This window comes from Dermacentor andersoni, chromosome 1, assembly GCF_023375885.2.
Source record: "Dermacentor andersoni chromosome 1, qqDerAnde1_hic_scaffold, whole genome shotgun sequence".
NCBI classification, from domain to species: domain Eukaryota; kingdom Metazoa; phylum Arthropoda; class Arachnida; order Ixodida; family Ixodidae; genus Dermacentor; species Dermacentor andersoni.
In genome coordinates this window covers 133,380,250-133,397,245 of record NC_092814.1, presented here as the reverse complement: position 1 = coordinate 133,397,245, position 16,996 = coordinate 133,380,250, and the positions used below count along the sequence as shown (strand labels likewise).

The 16,996-nt window shown below is 40.7% G+C and overlaps 1 protein-coding gene across 4 annotated transcripts; it reads right to left on the bottom strand.

The window, feature by feature from the left end:
• Positions 1-472: 472 nt before the first annotated feature.
• LOC126544264 (Fanconi anemia core complex-associated protein 24-like) lies at positions 473-16,637 on the bottom strand. Of its 4 annotated transcripts, none has more exons than XM_055062062.2 (6): positions 16,332-16,637; positions 10,995-11,134; positions 8,430-8,483; positions 6,145-6,297; positions 2,347-2,506; positions 473-2,189 (listed from the first exon to the last, which is right to left on the bottom strand). In XM_055062062.2, the coding sequence occupies exons 1-6, from the start codon at positions 16,462-16,464 to the stop codon at positions 2,089-2,091; spliced, it is 741 nt and encodes a 246-aa protein (XP_054918037.1). In that variant the 5' UTR covers positions 16,465-16,637; the 3' UTR covers positions 473-2,088. The 4 variants fall into 4 exon arrangements, with proteins under 4 accessions (XP_054918037.1, XP_054918038.1, XP_054918039.1 ...); XM_055062063.2 differs by having other exon boundaries at positions 2,362-2,506; positions 16,332-16,627; XM_055062064.2 differs by lacking the exon at positions 8,430-8,483 and having other exon boundaries at positions 16,332-16,624.
• Between the last annotated feature and the right edge of the window lie 359 nt (positions 16,638-16,996).

Sequence of the window (16,996 nt, the reverse complement as noted above, 5' to 3'; positions counted from 1 at the left end):
TGAAATCTCGCACTTCATAAAGCTTTGGTTTGATGATCCAAAGTTTTATCGCAAATCATACACATAGCATATTATGTATGATTGTTTCCTTTAACACTCTTCAAATTGTGTATCTTGCCTCAGCATGTACAGCGTGATGTGTAGCAAGTTTCAAAAATATTAGCAGAAAATATCATAACAGCAGGTGCCAGCGAATCAAAAGAAGTTGCGGCCTTTCAGGCTAAATTATGCCACCTGTATGAAGGAGGAGGTATGCAAGTGTACGGAAAATATAGGAGTGCCAGTACATGAGGAAACCACACTTACGGCTGTGACTGAAGCTGCTGTAGTCAAGAAATTTGTGTCCTACAATCCTATAGCATTTGCAGTTTGCACAATGTTAGTCGAAATGTTGCTGCATCTTCTCCTCGTATGCAGAAAGATTACCCTGCAGGCAGAGTCCAGGGCAGCAATGTAACAGACTAGCATTGTCTCTGAAACCACAATGGCCAAGCACATCTGAAACCCGTACATTTCTGTCCCACTTAGTCTTTTTATTATGCATTTTAAGTGTGCAGAGACTTCCATCATTGTGCCGGGTCAGTGATAGAACTGGAGTGACAAAGCGAAACTCCTTCGAAATGTCTTGCCTTGCAAGCTTTTGCAATGGCTCACACCATGTACAGTGAACGAAGACCCTTAATGAGGTCTTAGAATAGTGTAACATATCTGCTTTTGAATATAGATTGTCCAAATTTCTACAAGCAGCAGCTGTAAATAGCGAAAACATAGCCTGTTATAAAAAGATATATTTTAAGGACTAAGCACAAGCTGGTCTTTTACGTCACTTTAGACATAATAGTTTGCTGCAGTAAGAGACCTATCTGACTGATTTAGCAAAATCTGGCCCCTAAGTTTTCCCTCTTGTACAAGCATGATTAAGTGATTTATGGGCTTCAAAATGGCCCATGTAGTGCAACAAACAATAAGGCAAGTTTAAATCTTAAATATTTGTTGACTCAGTTAACAAAAACTGTTTATTTCTACAAAGTTATTAACAGGTGGTAATGTCAGGTATAAAATAATAGTTGCAGGGTTATTACACATTCTCTCAAGATACAGAGCATCGCAGGTATTTCAAACAGGCATTTATTGCTTCATTGAGTTATCTACTGCCATTCAGGTGCACGCAGATTAAGCTTGTCTGAAAACCAGCCCATGTGCATTGCCACTGCTGTGCTTCATATGCACACACAGTAGTAGTTGCCTTCAGAAACACCAACTGCCCTTTTATCCTCGGGTCTATATTATGTGAGTGTTTGGTTCGCCTTAACAAAATCGCATGGTGCTGTAACGAGCTGTCCGTTTTGAATGTGCCGGAATGGTTCACGGTTTTGCTAAACCCTCCTACTGGCAGTGCTGACTTGGTGCAGGTGCTAAGCAGCAGTGCAGCAGATAGATGTAAGCATCATAGAAACCCTGCTTATTCCCATCTTTCTTTACTTCCTGTTCACCAATAAAGATACGAAAGGTTCAGGACAAAAAGACATACCACATATGCAGTAGTACTTCTTTTTCTGTCATTGGTATCAATGGCCTGTTCTAGACTCCCGCATTTCTGTACATTAATCATATCTTCACTTATGGCAGAAATGGGACAATGCCGTCTGCAGTTATTAAAGAGGAAACACTACAGATGCCAACTGTATCTGCATTTCGGACTTCGTCACCATTAATGATGAAGTACCCAGCGGACAGTGCACATGCAGCCACCATGCAGGTTTGTACCACACGTGCACTTCGGCATTTGTTACTCAGTGATTTCACAGGCATGCTGTGTTGAACTGCTGAACTCATGCTCCACAATTTCTTATTATGCACTGCTGAGAAGTGGTTTGTAGCAGTGTAGGCAAAATGAACGCACTTGGTATGAAACACAAAATTGAGCCTTCAACGTTACATTTTCATAGAATTCACACAAAGCCACAGTAGTACAAGCAATGATGTGTGCCATCTAACTTTCAAATGCCAACCATACATCTGTCTACATTTGATTGGCCCTTATGCGTAAACACTACAGCGTGCCATCTCTATTCATAGCCCCTTGCATCACTTGAGGCCATTGAAGAACTTGTGAATACTTGTTGCAGATGCTGGTCCTACAGCTTTTGTAAGGTCTTCTGTACTGCATGAAGCTATTGCTCGAAGGCCTGAAAAAGACAACAAGACTTTACATAAGGAGGCTAGTGAAGCAGATGAGGTTATCTGCTGTGTTTGAAAACAGGATAACCTGGTAAAATATTTTATATGAAGATGTCCCAACCATGTGCCACACAAAATGAAAAGGTAAAAGCAAGGTTTTTCTACCACATGTCAACGCACTGTGATACTTCTGGAGCAAGGCCTTGGCTTTGACTTCACCTAAGCCAGGCACTCGTAGCAGGCAGGTGGCAAGTGCTGAAGTCAAAGGAGGTAATCGCCATGGTGCTAAAAAAGGGTTTTGCTTTTCTCCACTCTCCACAGCCTCCTACAAGTAAACAGACAAGAATCTTATATTAATTTTTCAAGGCTTAGACAGAGGCAAACTGCTACACAATGGACGATATAAAAAGAAATGCATCACTTTTTGGTATAAATATGCTGCATGTTGGTAAACAAAAGGGCATTGCAATGCATAGCCTATGAAAACACCAGGGATGTAAGCAGAAAGAGTAGACATTAACTCTGCTGTCCATTGGGGGGGGGGGGGGGGGGGGGGGCATTCTGTAAGAGTCCACGTAGTGGACTGTCCATCTCGGCCACTGCTGATTGGCTGCAGCTGTACAAGCGAGGAGGAGATGAGCAGCCTTAGCCAATCAGGAGCGGCCGAAATGGACAGTCCACTAGGTGGACTCTTACAGAATACCTCCTCTACATTTATTAACACCTGTCAAGAAACCTCCAAAAACATGTCCCAAGGTATCATCAATTTTGTCTATGAACAAAAGTAATGCCAGTGGTGCTTGTCTTCATTTCAATTTTTGTGCCCACAAGCTTGCAATTGCATTCCACACTTGTCTTTTGCCTACACCAGCAATAACTGCAGCAGAGCTGCTGCTTTGTGGCACACAACATAAAAGCGAAGTGTGCCAATTTTCACAGGACAAAGATTGATTGATTGATTTGTAGAATTCAACATCTCAAGGCAACACTGGGGTTATGAAAGGCACTGCAGTGAGGGGCTCTGGATTAATTTTGACCACCTTGGGGTTCTTTGACAAGCTAAGTACATGAGCATTCATGCATTCTACCCCTATCAGATTTTGCCCGCAACGGCCGGGGATTGAATCTGTGACCTCGTGCTCAGCAGAACAATGCCACAGCCACTGCAGTGGGTATAGAATGGAGATACAAAATACCTTAAGTGTTTATGTGCTGCCTGGCTTTACTTCTGCATCTTAACCACAAGATTACACTCTGATCAAAGCCACAATAACAATCAATATTTCTATATTTCTGTCCTTTATATGTGATTTCTAAGTTTATACTAGCTAAAAATATTTGCATGTTAAAGGAGCCCCCTTTTTTTTAGTCAAATGACTTTGCAGCACCTTTTATGAGGGGTATGGAATGTGTATGATATTAAAATGCTTCATTTTAGGAATTTTTTTCCAATGAAATACTTTTTAATGCACCTTGTATTAACTCTTTCGTTAGCGAGCCTATAGAAATCAACTGATAGTTTTTCTACGCATATTTCTATGCATAAGTTCTACGCATATTTCTACGCATAAGTTCTACACACAGTTTTTCTACGCATAAGATTTCTGTTGGAATTCTACTAGCAACGTCGTGCAACGTCTGAAATGACGACTAAACTTAGTTAGGTTTGACAATGTTTAGCAGATTGGGGAGTCTGGAAAAACAAACTTCGACTGGAGGCATTGTCGAAACTAGCCTCTAGCGCTTCTAGCACCTCCGTAATCAAATGATGCAAAATTTCCACTTTGGTCTACTCGGCCATCTAATATTTAAATGGCGGCATCAGTGAAGACTCGGAAGCTCCTGTTGGGCTGTGTAAATCTCCGAGCCGACGTGTACACTGTTTTAACAATGTCTCAAACGTCACTAGGTGTTCATGAGTATGTGGTGTTTTGATCATTGTGTTCCAAATAATATTGAGTGCAATGTTGTTGTTCCACCTGTGGGTTGTTTTTATCCATTAGCCCTTCAACAGCGTATGTACAAATTATTATGAGCAATCCTTCCAGTCGTGTGGAGTTCTCATGCACACAAGAGCACACAGTTGATTTCTGACCGACCAGCAATCGAAGCTTGGCCAGCAGTTTAAGCTCTTGCATTTTGAACACCACCTGTACAAGTGCGCTTATTCATTTTTCTACAATATTGCGCAACACTCTACGTAACTATACACTACTGTGCAGAAACTGAAAAAAAAAAGAGAGAAAAAAAAGACGTGGGGGCTCCAGTGCCAGTTGAACGCACAATGGACCAGCTTGCTTGCAGAGGAAAGCTGATCAAATGCAATAATCAAGTATGAGAAGGCTTCTGTGTGCTCCCTAACCTGACAACCATTGCTCTGCGCATGTAAAAAATGCAGTAAAAAATGAGCCAGGTGCCTACTGCAATGAGTAAAAAATGCTTGCTGCACAACAAGAACTTACCCAATTTCCCAGCTGCAAAGCTACTGCTTTCCCACATAGCATGGACATCACTATGGCTAGGATTGATGCCAATAAAACTATGTAATAATGTTTTTGCATAGTCTGACTTATAAAAGTTGGGAACTAGGAGCTGGGTGCATATTTTGTGTAATTCAGGTTTTTTTTTACTCAGTACTTATACTGAAAATAGCAGATTATTGCTTTCAGTCATGTTCCTTGAGGTGCTCCTTTGAAGTTTCACATACCAGTTCTCAAGAACTGTGTGAGCAGTTATTAATGCTTTACATCCATTTAGTACACCAGTGATCAGGCTATAATTTCATGTACTATGGTATGCGTTACAACTACTGTATAAAACACAAAAGATAAAAAAAGAACATATATATATATATATATAATGGTAAGGAAAGAGTTACTGATGTTAGTTAACCATCAAATGTCCCTGCTATGCCCTTGCAACCTTTTCCTCCTTTTCGTCATGCGTACTGCACAAAAAGCTGCGTGCCACACCTGTATGGCACAATGGCCACCACGTTTCACCAGTCATAATGCTGAGCTTTTGTATTGGCATGACGTTTAGATCATGTGGCATTACCCTCTGTTGTACCACCCGTCTTTGAAGCAATAATATTGGCACATTCAACACCAGTATCACTTGCCACCAGATGGCATACGTGCCCACTCAGTGATAAGGGATTTCCACTTTTTGACTCTGCCAGAGACACTGCTTATTAATCGTTAAATTGCAAGAAATCCACCCAGTAGCCGTGTTTACTCTTGTGTAAGAGTAAGGGAGACAAGTGGCAGGGGTCTTGTACAAGTATAATATTTCACTCAGACATTCATGACATTATTGTCTCGAAACTAATCAAGCTTATTTACTTGAGTTAAAATTGAAGGACACGGAAAGCAAGTAGACAGGACAGTGCTATCCTCTCTACTTCCTTTCCGTGTCCACATCTTCAGTGCACTTCAATTCTAACTCGAATATGAATGTCAACCAACTAGCCCAACTCGCCATCTTATTGCAAGTTTATTTACCACATTTAAGAAGTGTTGCATTACACAACTTTTATTTGTCTGACATAACTTCAAGGAAAGCAAGGAGGCATAAAAGGCAATAAATGATTGCCTATTTTCACTGGAAAACTTGTTCTGGAGTCTGAGTGTTTCTTGTTCCCTCAATACTGCATGTGTGCATGGGAAGTTACATCTATATTTGAAAATGCTTATTACATGTTTATAAGAATGTGCCAAATGGTGGTGAAAAAATGTTAAAAGTCAACACAATAAAAGCAATTGGATGCTTGTCATTTCTGCACTGGTTATCTTGGTACCATCAAATTATATTAATAGCAGCAACCAGAAACCAGGACCAAGATCAATTCGTGCTCTGCATGCACACTTTTTACCACCTGCAAAAGCATTGTCCTTCAAATGACTGTGCTAGAATTAAAAGGACAATAATGGTAGCAAGGATTAGATTAACTTTTGTGCATACCATTTGAGCAAGAAGCTGTGCTGCTTCAAGTTGGTTATGCACAGCCATAACAGGGATTCCTAGTTCCATTACTGCAAACTGCTGCAAGTTGTTGTACTGTTCTTGAAGGGCTTCGGCCTGTTCGGCAATGACGTATGGCTTCTTAGCATTGTTCTGCAGAAGAAATAAAAGTTGACAGGTCAAATAACGATGAAATTTGCATTTTTTTTTTTCTCGAGGACAATTTTTTAAAGTTTCATTTGATACTTGTATTAAACTTCAAGGAATGTCCAAGCCACTAGAGTGGTGCATTGCTGGAAATAGTGGTCCTGTGAGTTAATTTTGCACCAGCTGTAGGGCAATGGATAAAATTACAAAAGTCTGGTCTTCACAAAAACCGAGTCATTTATAGTAAATTAAAATTATCGCTTTTCTTTTTATTTTCCACATGGGTATATTAGCTCGCGTGTGCTCACAGTTTCAGGATGTAAATGTAATTGCTTGTGTTTATGGCAAGTTCAGAAAAGGCTCACAGAGGTGAGCCATCTGAGAGTTTTAAAGTACCAAGGCAAAATAGTGTGCATGCATATATTTGCACATTCTGTTCTCCTGTGCATGAATGCATAGACATTTATAAGCAGCCAGAGTAAGAATATATTTATTAAAAAGACAATGCCAAAACACAAGTTTAAAACGTAATCTGCTTTGTTGTATAAAAATGTTGCTATAATATGCAACTAGATATTAAATTATATATATGTGTTAGAGAGGTGTCCCAAATAGCAAGTCAAAATCTTATAAACTACAGCTAAGAAGCACCAAGAACTGGAACTTGGGCTACAAGATGTTATTTAAAAATGGTGATGGCTTCTTCAAAAATGTTGTGATGAAGACACTTGAAAAAGGAAGAGAAACTTGTATTAAGCAAATCATCCATTGAAGAAAGACTGAAACCTTGCAGTGGTTCATGCACTTACAAGGTGCAATGAGTTATGTCTGTATCCTGATGCCTTAGTGGTAAGTACACCGTCAAAAGCAATGACAAGACAGTTCACTGCTTCTGGTGTCAGGCTGCAACATCACATGGAATCTGATGGTGGCAATAAAGAGGCTATGAGTTGCTGTGAGTGTGTTTGACTGCAATATGCCACCACTGTTAATAAACATACAACTGCGTATGTTCTCATCACAACGACGAACAACCACAATACACCCAATGATAGTAGTAGTTAGTAGTTTATAAATGTAACTAAATAAAGTAAAAGGAAAGGAAGTAAATTACTGCCGACTTCTATGTAACAGTTGAGCGCAGTCTGCTTACACCTGGAAACTCTCTGCCTATCTTGAGAGGCTAATTCCAGGGCAAGTCGGAGAGGTTCACGGTAATGTATGAAGAAACCTATAGCACTTATTGCTCTTGTGTCTACATGAACCACCCTTGACACATTTGAAGTTGTGGTTCATTTCACACGAAAGCAACACCATTGCTAGTGTGGTTCACACATGGATGGATGGATACAACTTTATTGAACGTCCAGCAAGGTTTAACGCGACCCTGGCTTAAGTCCACACATGGACATGGATATTAATGATACTGATCTACCAACACTACTATCCTTAGCTGTTTACATCAAGGTCATCCACTATTTCGAACGGTTAAAGCACATAAATCTTTTCTTGGAAGAAAAGTTACCATTGCACGTGAAAGCAGGATATATGAGACACCTTGTCCATCAATATGTCCCTAGACCATGGCAGCACCGTGATTGCTGAAAAACTTAGCCACATGACCACTGTGTGCACAAGCAAGACGATTCGTACCCCCTGTAGTGGTGATGACAAAGAGTTGGAGTTTGGCGTGTCCATTGTGACATGCATTAACTGCAATGGACCCCACAATGCCCAAAATTAAATAGTGAAATGCCCATGCTCAGGGAAACGGTGCAAAATTGCCACACACATGGAAGCGGCTATTAAGGTACATCATAAAGTAATTGCAGCCAAGAGAGAGAGAGGAGCAAAAGAAAGGAAGGGAGGTTAGCCACAAAAACGCAGTAAAAGGCAACATGCATTCCTGTTGTGCCTCAAGTGTTGGCTCTGCCTCCAGCCACATTGTGTTTGCAACATTGTTTTTGATGAAGGACACTATGATACGGCCACAGCCTTCGCTGCCTTCATAGGCTTGTAGTGCAAAAGTGCAGTCACCAGAAGTCCAATGTGAATGCAAACCTTGGATATGCAAATCAAGGCAATGCTTGTGCAGTTTTTCTGTGTTTTGCAAATGCTGCTTAATGAAGTTAAGGCACCTGTTGCCGAGGCTCCAGTCCACATCCTCGAAGACCTAGATGCAGTTCGTGCCGCTACATAAAAAAAAAATCATGATGTCATGTGGCTTGTTGCCATCACTGTGGAGAAGGATCTACTGTTCTGTAATAATTCAACGAAACACTCAAGGTCTTTAGGCCGCCTGGCAGGTTTTAAGAAGAGAATGCTCAAACTTCACTTTCCACTTACAATGGCCTCTCTTTAAACGGAACCTCAAGGGCCCAGGAAAATTGGTTCTGTTTATCAGGAGTTCCATTTACTGAGAGACACTGCAGAGAGCACTGCATGAATACAAAACCAACCAACCATGAGGATGGTGTTCCATTTAAGCAGCAGTTACATTTGAGCGATTTTCATTTATCGAGATTCCACTGTATTCTGATAGACGGGCCAAATATGACATTGCCATTTAGACTCTTCGGATGTAAGAAATTTGCATTTGAGACAACACGAAACCTTAACTAAGTTTTGCTGTGCATGTGAGGCGACTTGACATATGTCTTACAATTTCTACGCATAGCATTAATAAGGTGCTTTTTTTCTTTTTCCACATGGAACCCTTCTGCACTCAAGTCCTCAGGGTTCTCACTTGACTATTTTTACTCCCACCGAGATCTGCAACAGTGGTTGCTCTCTCACTCCCAACACATTCAACACCCACCGCTGCAGTAATCCTACACATTGCGGCTTAGCACCCCCATGTTTCATGCTTTTCTGCAGGTGACAGCCGGGGATAGGTGCTACGCTAGAGTGCCATCCATTTTTGGTTCTAGTAGCTTTGGCAAGTGAGTTGTTACACGCTCCTTAGCGGATTCAGACTTCCAAGGCCACTATGTAGAGCTGTAGCCTGTAGTGTCGATCATGTCCACATATTTCAATCATTCAGGACAGCAGCTTTCAACAACAAAGAATGTGACTATGACTTTTACATGAAAATTTATGACATGTTATCTTGCTGTGACCTGATGGGAAGATTATACCTTCACTAACTCACCACAAATTTCTTGGCATCATAGACCATAATTCATATTGGTCAAAGCATGTTTCAGAGTTCATTAAGGTTGAGCTTTGGTGAAGTTGTAATCTGTCTTTTGCAGATTAAAATTTTTTGTGTCTCACTTGTGTTGTTTCCTGTTTTCCTGGTGAAAAGTGCACTTATAGCTGTGCTCTGGAAAATAAAGTTAATTTGTAAGTTCAGTGCTCTGTGTGTCCTTTTCTGTCGTCTTTGTCTAATGCGCTGGGGAACATTATCTTTCACAGCTAAAGAAAAAACTCTGACAGCTTTGTTCATATCTGATGTATATCAAGACAGTCATGGGAGTCACCCAAATCATATTTTTTTACAAATCTCCCAGGCCCTGTTAGTTGGATGTCTTTGCTACAGTGTGCCTGTATTTTCTCAGCTTTAACCATTACCTGTACACCTGAAAGTGGTCAGGCTTGTGCACTCACGGTCTACATAGGGCTACCCCACTTCTACATGAGGTGCTATTACAGAGGCCATGCAGCTGGTCATCTCAAATCTACTTTCATCAGGATGCACTTCAAGTATATCTCCAACTTTTGACTAGGTACAGGGACCATACACTGACAAATGTCATTAGTGCATCTCGCGACTTAGTCTACATAGCAGTCATTATGTTGCAACAAAATCTACTACTATACTACTACTACTACTACTACTACTACTACTACTACTACTACTACTACTACTACTACATACCAAAACATACCAGAAGTCTTGCTGTGGGTGGTGACAAAGTTGATGGTCTGGCTATTATTCTTGGCATAACGAAAAAATAGAACATACTGCCTACTGGACTCGACCAGCTTGCATTACTTACTTCTTTTGAGCATGCAGTAGATAGCATTATATAAATTATCGCCTAGCCCTGACACCATTCTATATAGATATTTTTCCACTTTTTCTTATGAAGAACTAAGATAGCTGTATAATCTTTGTAGATATTTACTCAAATATTCATGTATGCTTCGTCAACTTTTGCGACAATGCAATGCCTCTACGACTTGGTCTTTCTAGAGAATTGAACACCTTTTTTCACTAGTTTATGACTAATTAGAGTAAATATATAACAGTACAACATTCCCACTTCTATACTGACTGATCCTGCTATACATTTCTACCATATTAATACTGGCTTGTCACAGCTTAGTCAGACATCTCAAGTTCAGCCAGCTTATTTTAACATCAACCACAGATTAATAATAATGCAAGTGTTGATGCCACAATATTTTTTAGAAGTCCACAAATGTATCAAAATGCTTACTGAGGCAGCATTGGTAACTAAAATGGTATGCTCATTATGTTATTGTTAGTTGCCAAATGTGTAAAAGCCAGATACTTTTTCAAAACATGTGGCATATATATGCAGCCATATAAAAACCATTTGTGTCCTCCTGGAGTGTTACACCTAGGAGTAATGATGTGAAACAATGTTCACCGTAAAACTAATACAAGCACAAAGTCAATTTCTTTCACTCCTCTGTGAGTTAACAGACTTGTGTGCTGAACAATGTTGACGTACCTTTCGCAACTTTACGATCTTCCTCTTAATAGCATGCTCACTGAGGAGATCAGCCTCTGTGATGTACAGGACAGCACTGTCACTTGATGGGTAGAAATCAACCAATCCCAAGTGGTCTGAAACTACTGTTTGAAGCAAGCCTGTGAGAGAAACGAGATCTGTTAGCTCCACATTGCAAGCTTCAAATGTCACAATAAAATAGTGTGTGGAAGCCATTGACTATGATTGTCAATGTAAGCAAATAGCCGAATGCTTCTAAAAAGCCACTCATTTTATTAAAAGAATGATGCTCTTGACAGCAGTAATTTGTTGCAGTGAAGATATCTAGGTAGCATTTGATGTTTCATTGCATTATTCCATAGAAAACAGTCATTGACCAACACCTTTGACATGGTAGTAAATGTGGCTATAAATATTAACTGATTCGTCATGTGTTTTTCTTCACAAGTCGGCATGGAAGGCAACTGCTATCCTCCTTTCCCACCACAGGGAGAGGGGCAGAGGGAGAAGAGGAGGGCTGTCCTTCCCCACGAAAAATTATTGGATATAACATTTTTTCATAACTTAAGGCAAATAGTGAAGGAAAACACACGTATAACGTCCCAATCGCAGTCATTGCTTGACTTGGTGTTCCTTTCCCATAAAGTAGGCGATTATGAAATGGCAGTCACCGATGGTATATCCGATCACAAAATCATTTTGCTGAATGTGCTTACTTGTACACCACCACCTACAAAACCTACTGTACGTGTTGAAATCAAAGACTATGCTAAGGCCGATGATACGTCTATTCTAGATTATTTAGAAAAGTGTTTCAACGAACTTGAACATGTCTCCGAGGTCGAAACAGTTGAAGATTTGTGGCAGCGCTTTCAAGCTATTATTAAAGTCTGCATAAATCAGTTTGTTCCGACCCGACTCAAGAAAACGAAGCGGAGTAACCCATGGATAACTAGGGATATTGTTCACGCGAAACGGAAATTAAAAAGGCTGCGCAAGGGAAAAGCAGATCCTAGGGAAATACACGCAGTACGTCAGAGAATAAAGGCTTTGTTACTCAGTTCGAAGCAAACATTTTTTAATCGCACTCTAAGTGATTTTCTTAAGACTTCCCCAGAAAAATTTTGGCGTTATTTAGACCGCAGAAAGGAAAAAATAAAGCAAATGACGGTAGGAAATGTTGTAGTAAAAAAAATGGTGTTATCGCTGATGTATTAAATAAATATTTCCAATCAGTATTCACGCGCAGTGATCAACCATTTCCAGTAGATGATGGGGCATCTTTCAGCGAAAGTTCCATGGGCGCTATCAACTTTACTCAGAGGGGCGTATTCCAGCAGTTGCTACAGTTAGATGACAAGAAGGCTTCTGGGCCAGACGGAATACCTACTGGCTTTTTGAAAAGGTATGCTGAGTGGATATCATTTTATTTGGTAATTATTTTTCAGAAATCACTAAGCACCCATTCCATGCCACAGGACTGGCGTTGTGCTGTAGTTATCCCCATATTTAAAAGTGGCAATCGTACTCTAATGAATAACTACCGTCCTGTATCCCTTACGTCAGTTTGCTGCAAGGTTATGGAACAAGTCATAGCAAAACATATAATTATCTTCCTAGAATCAAATGGCCTCCTTTGCGCATGCCAGCATGGGTTCCGACGGGGACTTTCCACAGTGACACAGCTCATTGAGACATTACACAATTTTTCCAACGCTATGAACAGCCGTGAACAAATGGATGTTATATGCGTTGATTTTGCCAACGCCTTTGATAAGGTTCCCCATCGTAAATTACTTTTTAAACTGTACAAAGCAGGTATAAATGGCGATGTTCTAAAATGGATTGAAGATTATTTAACTAACCGCAAGCAGGCAGTTCGCGTTGATGGTTCCGAGTCTGGTTATGTAGATGTATACTCAGGAGTACCACAGGGGTCCGTGTTAGGGCCAACACTTTTTCTGCTTTACATCAATGATGTAGCAACCGCTTTAGATAGTTCTGCTAAGATAAAGCTCTTTGCAGATGACTGCTTGATTTTTGCGCCGGTATCTTGTTTAGAGGATCAGATTAAGCTCAACCGAAACCTTCAGTCGTTTGGGAGTTGGTGTGACAAGTGGGAAATGCGAATTAATTTTGATAAGACCACATACACGCATATCACTGCAAAAAAGAATATTTTTTACTTTTCAGTACGATATTCAAGGCTACAATCTAGTTAATGTTCCTTGTTTCAAATATCTTGGTGTCTCTATTTCGCATGATTTAAAATGGCACAATCAAGTAGAAAGAGTGTGCTCTGCGGCACAGAAGAAATTGGGTTTTTTAAGAGCAAAACTGGGGAGGGCAACAAAAGATGTTAAACTGCTGGCTTACAGATCTCTTATTCGACCATCTCTAGAATATGCGTTAGTAGCATGGGCGCCCCATCAAAAGGTAATGTGGGCCAAAATAGAGAAGGTGCAACGCCGGGCGGCGCGCTTTATTTTTTCGAAAGATAGAAGGACAGACTCAGTTTCGGCGATGTTAAAGTCTTGCGGTCTTGAATTATTGGAAGATCGGTGCAAGAAGCAGAGAGTAAAAACGTTATTTCAAATAATTCACGGCGAACTAAAAATTAATAAAGATTTGTATTTAAAACCTCCAGGCAGACTGAGCTCCTGCTTAAATCATAGTGAAGCTATTCAACCGTACTTGTCCCGAACCAATGCCTTTCGTTGTTCGTTCTTCCCAGAGTCAATAGAGCTGTGGAACAAGCTGCCTGCAGAAATTGTTCGCAGTTCTGATACTGCATTGTTTACAAATGCAATCAAGGTTCTTTACTAAAACTGTACCATGTGGATATTGTAAAGTGTTTTTCTTCTCTTTTTTTATCTTTTTCCTTTTTTCTGTTTGTGTGCGTGCGGCAGCTGGTTGAACTTTTGAATACATGTCTTACAGTCTGTATATCGTGTCGTGTATTGTATCCGTAGGACACTGTAGTGCATGTGCATATTTCTTTTGTATCTGGCTGTCTTGTATGAACGTATATAACATCCCTCCCTCTTATGACCCTCAACTGAGGGTTGACAGTATTTCTAAATAAAAAAAATAAAAAAAGAAATACTATCTCGAGTTCCAGCTCAGCCGTGCTTTCCCAAAAGCTCCATCACAGCATCTAAACAACGCTCCAATGCTCTTGAACAACAACATGTGTGTGTTAAAGAATTAGTTGGTGCTCAGCAACGGATGTGCCCCGCAACTCTGTTGCACAAGACCATCTACGCTATGCATTAGGCACCTTTGTATTGGCAGTGAAAGTCCAACCACCACCGACCAACAATCATGAAAATGGGCAAAAGCAAAGAAACCTATTCTGTCTAATATACGCTTTGAAAGGTTTACTGTAAGCGAACGAATTCTCGTAGCTTAGCGCATAATGTTCGAAGTATAGTTGATGGCCATTGCTGATGTAGCAGTGGCAATGTTACAGTTTCAAAAGCATGCTCTTAAAGGACATATTTATCATTAGGGTGACAATATTCATCTCTTTAGCAGTAAATATGTCCTTTACCAAACACCAACTGCATAAACTAAGCCAAGAACAGGTTCTGAAGTATCGCGCTGCGTTAAAGCAAAAGTGAAGCTTCCGTTGCCTCTTCCTCCCACTTTGCGGTTGCTGTCTCGCCACATAGACAACTTTGGCCATTGGGTATGTGCTGCTGAGTATATGGCCAAATAGACAACTTGCTGCTGGCTGCATGTTGTCTTGCTGAGTAGACAACTTTGGCCACTGGGTATGATGTGCTGCTGGGCAGGTATGTACCCATTTTTAGACAACCTGTAGAATTGGTGTAGAAGCCTTAAGTGTACTTAAATAAGCGTCATACTCGTCTGTGCATATGCATCTCATAAACATTCTTCTCTTGACAAGCATTATACATCAACTTTAACCTTGTGACACAGACAGCTAGCACTTACAGGCAATGAAGCTTTGCTCAAGTTATCCACTACTGCTGCTATCTCACTAACTCAAATAAGCTTCGCGTCATTTAGAATCCAACCTAGCATTGGATCTACTTTTTTTTTTTTGCATATGTGACAGTGGTCAGCGACTCGTTTCCCCATTAAAAACACTCTGCAACACTTTTTGCCGATATAGCTGCCTTGAAGGCATCAGGGGGAAGCCACTTTACCATTTTAGAATGAGGTCCATTCCAAGGCTGAAGTGTTATACTACACGAAGCACTAATTGTGACATGTTGCTAGGATGTACAATGTTGCATACTTGGTTTTCTATTTACAAACCACTGTCACGTTTTTATATTTTGTCAATTCCTGTCCTCTACAACAAAAATGGTTTTGATTTCATGCTCTATTAAAATTTGGTTATAGATAGCGATGGCTCTTAAGTGGTGTACTTCTCAACAGATTGTGGCTACATGTAGGAGCCTTGTTCTACAGCAGATATGCATGCATTAAAAGAAAGGATAGCTTCCTCTCCACTAAGCCAGGGTTGAACACCTAATTCGAAGACCAGTGCTCAATTAACTGAGCCAAAGGACATTCTTTTTTCTGCACTGCAGAGAAATATATCCTCAAATTTATGGCTAGAGAGCATTACAACAAAGTTGATTACAAACACATGCATGTGCATTTGCATACTCACACATGAAAAACATTTGGTAAATACACAAGTTCAAAAGCAGTTATGCGTTAGTGGACTCATATGCTTGCCTGAACTTTTTTCATCTTTACTGACAAATGGATCAAGTGGATCATTTCTGACCATTTGGCGTTCTTTAACGTGCACCCAACGCACGGTTCACGGATGTTTTTACATTTCATCCCATCGAAATGCGGCTTAGATCCCGCGCCCTCGGGCTTAGCAGCGCAACACCAGAGACACTACGCCACCACGGCGGGTTTTCGTGTGTGTCATAAGCGTCTGTGCACCCCGTTATACATGTACCTCTTATGCTCATACTTTCCTCGACAAGCAACATACATCGCCTTAGTTTTTGTTACATCGCCAGTTTCCATCCACCTGATTTGGTGTTTGCATTTCGGCATATCTTTAGAACGGTCTGGTGCATCAACATAAACATCTCATGATATTAAAGTTGTGACCTGTGCGATGCATAAACACAAATATTACACGAGCTTACACTCTGCATAGAACTAATATAAAAACAATTGTATGCACTGCATCTAATTAACCGCTTCACAACATGTCGGTTGAAAGTGTTTTTTTTTTTTTTTTCACCTGACGGTAATTTTGATAGTTGTTTCATAAAAGTGCCACCATTATGTAGTGATTCGGCACGAAACAATATGCAAATGGTGGCAAAAGCTCACTCTTTAGGGCGGTATGCAACTCGCTGCCAGCCCATCTCTCAGCAATCACAATATGGCCAACAGGTACACACACGTCTCTCCGAATAACGTTGCACGTCAGCTGTGAAATCTGTCCGCAAATGCTCGTGTTCATACCGAAACCAATGCAATTTGGCCTTTCGCAACAGTTGTAATGAAGACCGCGTAAGTTACCGCGTAAATAAAACCACGTGATGCGTGCTAGATCACTTTACGATACGAATGATATGATGATACTGCTGCAACTTTAGCATGTCAACGTGCGCCATCTCGAGAAGCGTGATAGAAACTATTAACATGTTCCACGGCCGCACTCCACGACTCTCCTCGCGGAGGAAGGAGTCGAGTCCGGCCATAGTGAGAGACTCTACGAGTCCGGCCGTGCATGTTCAAATCGTGATTAGAGTGTACAAGACCATGGTCGAGTGGGCCGAACGGCGCTCTCCCGCTGAGGCGCCGAGTGTGGAAAAATTTTGCGAGGGCGCTGCGAGCGAACTGGATTGGGGCGCAGACGCTCTTCGCGGCATATAAAACGCAATTTTGCTGCGGGCGCTGAGACCAATTACGCACGTACGCTTTTTTAATTGTGCTTTACTCTAACTGCAAATTTATATTGGCACCTTTTTGCTACGTATACATATTTGTGA

Coding starts and splice junctions, on each gene's coding strand:
- LOC126544264 (XM_055062062.2), bottom strand. CDS start 16,464: ATGAACACGAGCATTTGCGGACAGATTTCACAGCTGACGTGCAACGTT. Junction 11,135..16,331: donor GTTGCATACCGCCCTAAAGA/GTGAGCTTTTGC, acceptor TTTCTCTCACAG/GCTTGCTTCAAACAGTAGTT. Junction 8,484..10,994: donor AGATCGTAAAGTTGCGAAAG/GTACGTCAACAT, acceptor TTTTTTATGTAG/CGGCACGAACTGCATCTAGG.